General features: G+C 36.7%; 1 protein-coding gene across 12 annotated transcripts in view; it reads right to left on the bottom strand.

Annotated features, from left to right (window-relative positions):
* grik2 (glutamate receptor, ionotropic, kainate 2) overlaps nucleotides 1–7,678 on the bottom strand; it is a 330,719-nt gene that overhangs the window by 194,956 nt on the left and 128,085 nt on the right. For all 12 annotated transcript variants that reach the window (XM_087285783.1, XM_087285788.1, XM_087285789.1 and 9 more), the window contains 1 exon segment: nucleotides 4,259–4,440. In XM_087285783.1, coding sequence (XP_087141909.1) covers nucleotides 4,259–4,440 — 182 coding nt within the window.

The raw sequence follows: 7,678 nt of genomic DNA, 5'->3' as shown, positions 1-7,678 counted from the left end.
AATATTATTATTATTAATAATAATAATAACAATAATAATCAATAATCACTAATAATAATATTAATATTAATAACAATAATAATAATAATAATAATAATAATAATAATAATAATAATAAATATTATTATTATTATTATTATTATTATTATTATTATTATTATTATTATTATTATCAATAATTATATTAATAATAACAATAACAATAACAATAATAATAATTATTATTATAATCAATAATTATATTAATAATAACCATAACAATAACAATAAAAATAATATTAATTATTATTATAATCAATAATTATATTAGTAATAACAATAACAATAATAATAATAATAATAATAATAATAATAATAATAATAATCAATAATAATAATAATAATAATAATAATAATAATAGTAATAATAATAATTGTTATTATAATTATTATTATTATTATTATTATTATTATTATTATTATTACTGGATTTAATTGACTGTACAGAATTTTTTGTAAATTATGTAATGTTGACATTGTAGGGAGGTTGTTATATTAAGGACGGAGCAGCTAAAACTCATATTGGACCTGACAGCAAACCCGCAGTCCATGAAATAATGCTGTTCCTCATTTAATGTGAAAGGACATGTTTATACACACACAAGTCTTGCAGCAAATCCTACGTCTAATATTTGGTCTATAAACTGACTGGCAGCTAGCACAATTGTCTCAGCCCATCATTACATGCTTTTAATAAAACAAATACCATTACGCTAGGATCTAATTATAGAACACTCACTCCTTTTGTTGAACTAAAGTGAATTTGAGAGAGCTTCAGATGTATGAAATATTATATCACCGCCAGACCCAGTTATATCAATGCCATCATCAGCCCTAAAGTGAAATTAATTATTAAATTCAGTCTTGCGTGAAGCATATGGTCGGGAAATAATGGCTCTGGAGCCCGAGCGGATTTTTGCAGAAGTTCAAAAGTGTGGACGGCTTCACAAAAGTCGAAAGTTTTAAATGTGGATATATCAGACAAAGCCTCTTGAGAGCTGCCCATTATGGAAGCATATATCCACTGCCACTAATAATGAGTATCTTCATTATCACTCCACTGGTCTGAAAACTGATTAAGGAGGTCTGTAAGTCAATTTCGGCTTGAATAATACCCACTTTAATATTTGATTATTCCTGTAATTGGGGGAATATTCTTGCAGTTAAGCCACATGCTCAAATATCAGTTTTCTCTTCGGATTTCTGCAACGTGAGAAAGTATGCAGGACTTTATTTCGAATATGAGGCAAATGTATTATTCCATCAATTTGTAAGTTGTTTCTGGTGATGTTTATAAGATACTAGTTTGTTTAGATTAAAGTTGTTTCACATACTTTCTCTCTCACACACACACACACACACACACAACATGAGCATTATACCATCGACTAATTACATGCACACATACTGACTAGCGGAGCATGTAAGCTTGACTGGCTGATGGCTAATCAATGAAACCTGTACACTTCACTGATTGTTTACTAATCAATCTCACAACCAGATCCAAAAAGACAATAGATTAACAGCTCAGAAACTATGCATGCACTTTTTCTCATTTCAAGCATTCAAAAGAGCCAATCCTATAAGTCAGTGGTTCTCAAAGTGGGGGTCAGGACCCCCCGGGGGGTCGCGGGGCAATAAAGGGGGGGGTCGCCTGGTGATTTCCAAAAATCTATTTATTTTTATTAAACCATAAGAATTAACATATTTTATCCATAACTATACTGAAAATAAAAATAGTCGTTTATAGTTACTATATACTATATAGTTACTATAGTAGCATATAGTTACTAATTCTATTGGATTGCGACCCCTGGGGTAATTACATTATATTAAATGCAGCAATAGCGTCAAAGGCATTTTGATTTTATAACATCAGGTTATACTTTCTGGCACATTTAAAGCACTGACACAAATTTAATTGGTGTGTCTGCGTCATTGCATGCAAGGTTTCTGTATTTATAACCACCTCAGAGGATTTTGGGGGTCGCGAGTCACTGGCATTGTTATTTTGGGGGTCGCGGGCTGAAAAGTTTGGGAACCCCTGCTATAAGTGCTGCATCTTAGCGTACAAACAGGGAACATCTTAGAAACTGGAAAACCAGGGTCTAATTCTTTACAAGTCAATTAAAAAAATGCAAAACAACACAAGGAGATCTGCATATTCTTTGCTATTCATATAGCTAAATGCAATAGTGTTGAGCCATTTCTGTGACTTTAAATGCTTGAGCTCTTTAAGGCAGGGTAGATTCTCATAGGCTTCAGATATTTTAGTATTTCGATTTTAATAAATCTGCAAAAATTTCAACAATTGTGTTTTTATTTTCTGTCAAAATTGCGTGTTGTGTGTACATTACTGAGGACAAAAAAATTCACTTGAATGATTTTAGCAAATATAACAAAAAGTTAAACATTTAAAAGGTGCAGTATGTAATGGCTCGTATCCACTGACTGGTACAGTACGGTACGGTTCGGGTCGGTACGGGTCACCTTTATCAGGCTTGCGTTTCCACTACCAAGGGTACCCTTTTGGTGGGCGTGGTGTAAGACAGAAAGTTTCAGTCGACATCATGCTCGCTAGAGAAAATGTCTACAGTAAAGCTGCACAGGTCGCTCGCATATGATATGAAAAGCACTTCTCACAAAACAGATGCTTTACACACATAAACACTTGTTTATAAATGTTTATTACCAACTTTTCTATGAACAGAAGTTGATTATAACTGCAGATCAATGACAGTGTGAAATAGGCTACTGTAACGTCTGTAATTATATTAAATAAATAAATAAATGAACATATATGAACACATACAGACCCTTACAGTCTCCGATATGTTACCAACTACAGAAAAACAACATACATCAGACATTCCGTCCTTAATTAGGTTCAAAACAACACAAAGTATAGCCTACAGTCAGCGCAAACCTCTCATCTGTGTCTGTAATCTTCAGCAGCACATGAAGCCTCTGTTAGAGAGTCATTCCATCATTCCCAGTTCATATTAGTCCAAAAGGTGATGATAATAATTAAAACAAGGCAGTTTGTTCACGTTTGCTGAAGAAATAACGTGCTCCTTTTTTCCCAGCTTTTTGACCGCTCCACTCTCGCGCTTGTCCATTTCTTTCTGAATGTGTCACTCTCGGGTTTGTCAGCTTCTCACGAGATCGGGTTTCCAAAGCACGTCAATAATCAAGCGCACGTTATTATAATCAGCTCAAGAAGTTTGTTATTTCAGATATAGATGCGCGACGAGCGCAAGGAAGAAAGCGAAACCGCTCGCGCGTCAGACTGGCTCGTAAAAAAAAAACTACGAGGCACTGGGTAGATTCTGCTCTACTCCGTGGCTGTGTGCCTGTTCATCAGGACGATGATATATGTATATATATTTCCGCTGTAATCTCTCACTGTGTATTTCAAACATGGCGGGTCCTTTGTTTACATTCTGGCTTGTTGCGTAAGCGAATAACGTATCTCTGTAAACCAATAGCGTTCAGCTGCGAGTCTAGCTCCGACTTTTGGTACCCTTTCTTGTGTTTGGGACCCTTTCGAAAGGGTGCCGAAAAAGTGGTACAGTACGGTTTGGTTCGGTACGCATTTTGACAGTGGAAACGGCCATAAAAGGGTACCAAAGGGAATATTTTTCATATTAAAAGGAGTTTTTGTCCTAAACAACACCTCGAATTGATTAGAAACGACTTCTTACTGGTGAACAATAGAAAACATTAGCCCCTTTCACACATACAGACCTTCCCTGAAAATTACCAGCAATTTTCCGGAAAGGTCTGTATGTGTGAACAGGCCCTTTTTGAAAACACCGGTAAATTCATTCCAGCAATTTTCCAGATAGAGACCATGTAAGATTACCGGTAATTTGCCGGAATGCTGCGCTGTGTGAACACAGAAGGAAGGTTGCCGGAAAGAGTGCGTTAACATCTAGAACTTGCTGAAATGAGACGTCTACTTTATCCAATCAGAACACTCAGACGCATTCACGTCTACGCCGTTTATGACAATAAAAGCCTTTGAATATTTTTCCAGACACATTTTGCTGCTAGAGGTTAGTCAGATAGCATTTCTGTTCCTTCTTATAGCCAACTGTGTAAATAATTCTCGATAAAATGCTCATGATAAACCGCTGTTTGTTTGCCTTCATATTTGCATTACATTGAGTTCGTATTTTAAACTGTTCTGTACAAATCAGATAATCTCGTGACTCACCTGTTTCAGGATGCCCGCCGCCATCTCATGCCCGCAGTCAAAGATCACATGAAACTCTTTCCCTCGTTTCATTTCTTTAAGAAGCGGCTTGGCATCTTTTGTGTCTGCTGGTAGCTGCCGGATTTTTAATCGGATGTTGTAACGAGACGGAGCCTTGATGAGCTCCTGTAATCGAATCAGACCTAAGTGGAGAGAGAGAGAGAATATAAATCAGGCTATTACAGTATTAAAGGAATAGCTCACCCAAAAAAACAGAAATCCTGTCATCATTTACTCATCCTCATGTTGTTACAAAGACTTTTTTCTTTCTTTCATGAAACACAAATGGACAAATGTTATTTATTTTGTCATCAAATAGCCCTACAAAATTGATATTCTATCTTTCAACTGCTTTATGTAGGCTATAATGTGTCAAAGGAGACCTATTATGCCCCTTTTTAGAAGACATGTGAAGATTCAACTCAAAATAGCACACAGATAGTGGTTTATAACTCTCTGAAACTGACACTTTCAGGCTTTGATCCTAGTTGTGGTGTTTTGGTGACTGTCACTTTAAATTTAAATGAGATGCTTTTTTCCAGAAGAGGGCGGAGCTACAAATGCATATGTGTCAGCATAGTGGAAGATTCAAAAACAAGACTGACGTCATATGCTAATTAGGCAGAGGTGTTCATTAGTGGGCGGAGCTTTCCCCTCTGATGACATGTAGAAAGGGAGAATGTCAATCCAAGTGTTTCTGCAGACTGTTTAAATCAAGTCTGATAAAAAAAAAAGTTAAATTAATACGTATGTATCATTAGAAGCTCGTTATATTCATACACTGATGCCACACAACTGTGTTTAAACCCCGAATAAAAGTGATTTTTGCATAATAGGTGCCCTTTATGGTATATTAAACATTCTATTATACATTACTTTACATCTCCTGCATATTATAAACATAATAGGTTACAAAGTAATAAGTTTACAGATTTCTTTTGCACAGAAAACGCAAAGTAAGGGATTGCTTTTCATTGTTAGGTTATTTGATACTGTAAATAATTTAAGCAAAGCAAAGTGACGAAATATGAATTTAATTTTATTCAACAGTTTTAATTATTTGAGTTACTCCTGCCTTTCTTTCAGCTGGAACCAGTCTGGCCATTCTCCTCTGGCCTTAACAAAGCATTTGCGCACCCATAACTACCGCTCACTTTTTCAGACCATTCTCTGTAAACCCTAGAGATGGTTGTGCATCCCAGTAGATCAGCAGTTTCTGAAATACTCAGAGCAGCCCGTCTGGCAGCAACAACCATGCCACGTTCAAAGTCACCTAAATCTCCTTTCTTCCCCATCCTGATGCTCGCTTTGAACTGCAGCATATCGTCTTGGCCATGTCTACATGCCTAAATGCATTGAGTTGCTGATTAGAAATTTGCGTTAGCGAGCAGTTGGACAGGTGTACCTAATAAAGTGGCCGGTGAGTGCATATGACATTGAGGATAAGAAGCAATTCGTTTAATCAGAAATGAATGTCAGCATATGCTCTCAAAAAGGCTTTTGCTCTTTGTTCAAACTAATTTAATAAGAGCTGAAACAACAATTCCTGAGATTTGTTTAGGACAACAATTGATTTATGATAAATCCACTAAGATTTCTTAAGTTGATTTAATTGATTTGTGTCTCTGAATTACTCTGAATGTTTAACAGTACGCAAGAAATATGCAGATTTTTTTTTTTAATACTTACAGGACAATATTTATTATTCTTTAAGTGATACATTTTTAATAAAGCTAGATAGTTCTGCTCGGCACAATTATAAATAATTAAAAAAGTTTAATTTGCATTGAAATTTATTCATTCATCCATTTTCGGCTTACTTCCTTTTAATTACCAGAGTTCGTCACAGCGGAATGAACCACCAACTATTCCAGCATATGTTATGTTCCTTCCAGCCACAACCCAGTACTGGGAAACACCCATAGCCACTCATTCAGACACACACTCATACACGACAGCCAGTTTAGTTCATCAATTCCCCTATAGCGCATGTGTCTGGACTGTGGGGGAAACCGGAGCACCCGGAGGAAACCCACACCAACACGGGGAGAACATGCAAACCCCACACAGAAATCCAGTACCAGTGACCATCTTGCTGTGAGGCAACTGTGTCGCCCTGCATTAAAATGTATATAGATTTTAAGTGTTAAGTCAAGTAATTCAATTACATATTGAGCAATCAAGTTACTTTCCAGATATGGTCATTTAATGAGGTGATTAGTGATTATTAATCAACTGCAGTGGTGCAAAAAGGGGGTATGCAGTATATGCGGCGCATAGGGGCGCCACACATGGGGGGGGAGGGGGGCGCCATTGTGCCAAAACTATTTTTAAAATTATCCTTATTAAAAGTTTTAAATAATAAAAATAAATAAATATGTTTTGATAAAAAACATTATTTTGCATTTTATACAAATATAACATTGTTATTGTTTAATTCAAAATCATTTAACACAATAACATGCAGTCACACAGCCTAAAGTGTTCATGTAGATGTAACTGTTTTGATTTGTTTTTATTTTTATCAAAATAAACTGTCAAATCATACATAATGTCAAAAGTTATAAGGTTAATCTGAAAATTTGTCTTCATTTGTTATTAATTCATTAATTTAATTATTAGTTTGCCAAAATAAGAGGGATCACACAAAATTTGAACCCGCATACCCCTCAGTAAATGTGTAGTTGCGCCCCTGATCAACTGTTTTGATTATGAAAATGAATCGCTGATCATGTAAAGCGGTATGCAAATACAGGAATGTTCCTTTTTTTAAGAAATAAATGGATGTTTTTTCATCATGCCACAGCCATTTCACCCTGCAGCCCAAGACCGGTTACTCACTGAAGCTAAGCAGGGCTGAGCCTGGTCAGTACCTGGATAGGAGATCACTAGGGAACACTAGGTTGCTGTTGGAAGTAGTGTTAGTGAGGCCAGCAGGGGGCGCTCAACCTGTGGTCTGTGTGAGTCCTAATGCCCCAGTATAGTGAAGGGGACACTATACTGTCAGTGGGCGCCGTCTTTCGGATGAGACGTTAAACCGAGGTCCTGACTCTCTGTGGTCATTAAAAATCCCATGGCACTTCTTGTGAAAGAGTATAGGGGTGTAACCCTGGTGTCCTGGCCAAAGTCCCTCTATCGGCCCTTATGATCATGGCCTCCCAATCATCCCCTTCCACTGAATTAGCTCTATCACTCTCTCTTCACTCCACCAATAGCTGGTGTGTGGTGAGCGCACTGGCGCCGTTGTCCTGTGGCTGCCGTCGCATCATCCAAGTGGAGCTGCACACTGGTGGTGGTGTGGAGAGACCCCCCTCATGATTGTGAAGCGCTTTGAGTGTATGGCTATACACAATAAATGCGCTATATAAATACACATTACAT

This window comes from Danio rerio, chromosome 16 (assembly GCF_052040795.2).
Source record: "Danio rerio strain M-AB ecotype USA chromosome 16, GRCz13ab, whole genome shotgun sequence".
Taxonomy (NCBI): Eukaryota; Metazoa; Chordata; class Actinopteri; order Cypriniformes; family Danionidae; genus Danio; species Danio rerio.
The sequence above is the reverse complement of the archived record's forward strand: the minus strand, read 5'-3'. Positions and strand labels throughout refer to the sequence as shown.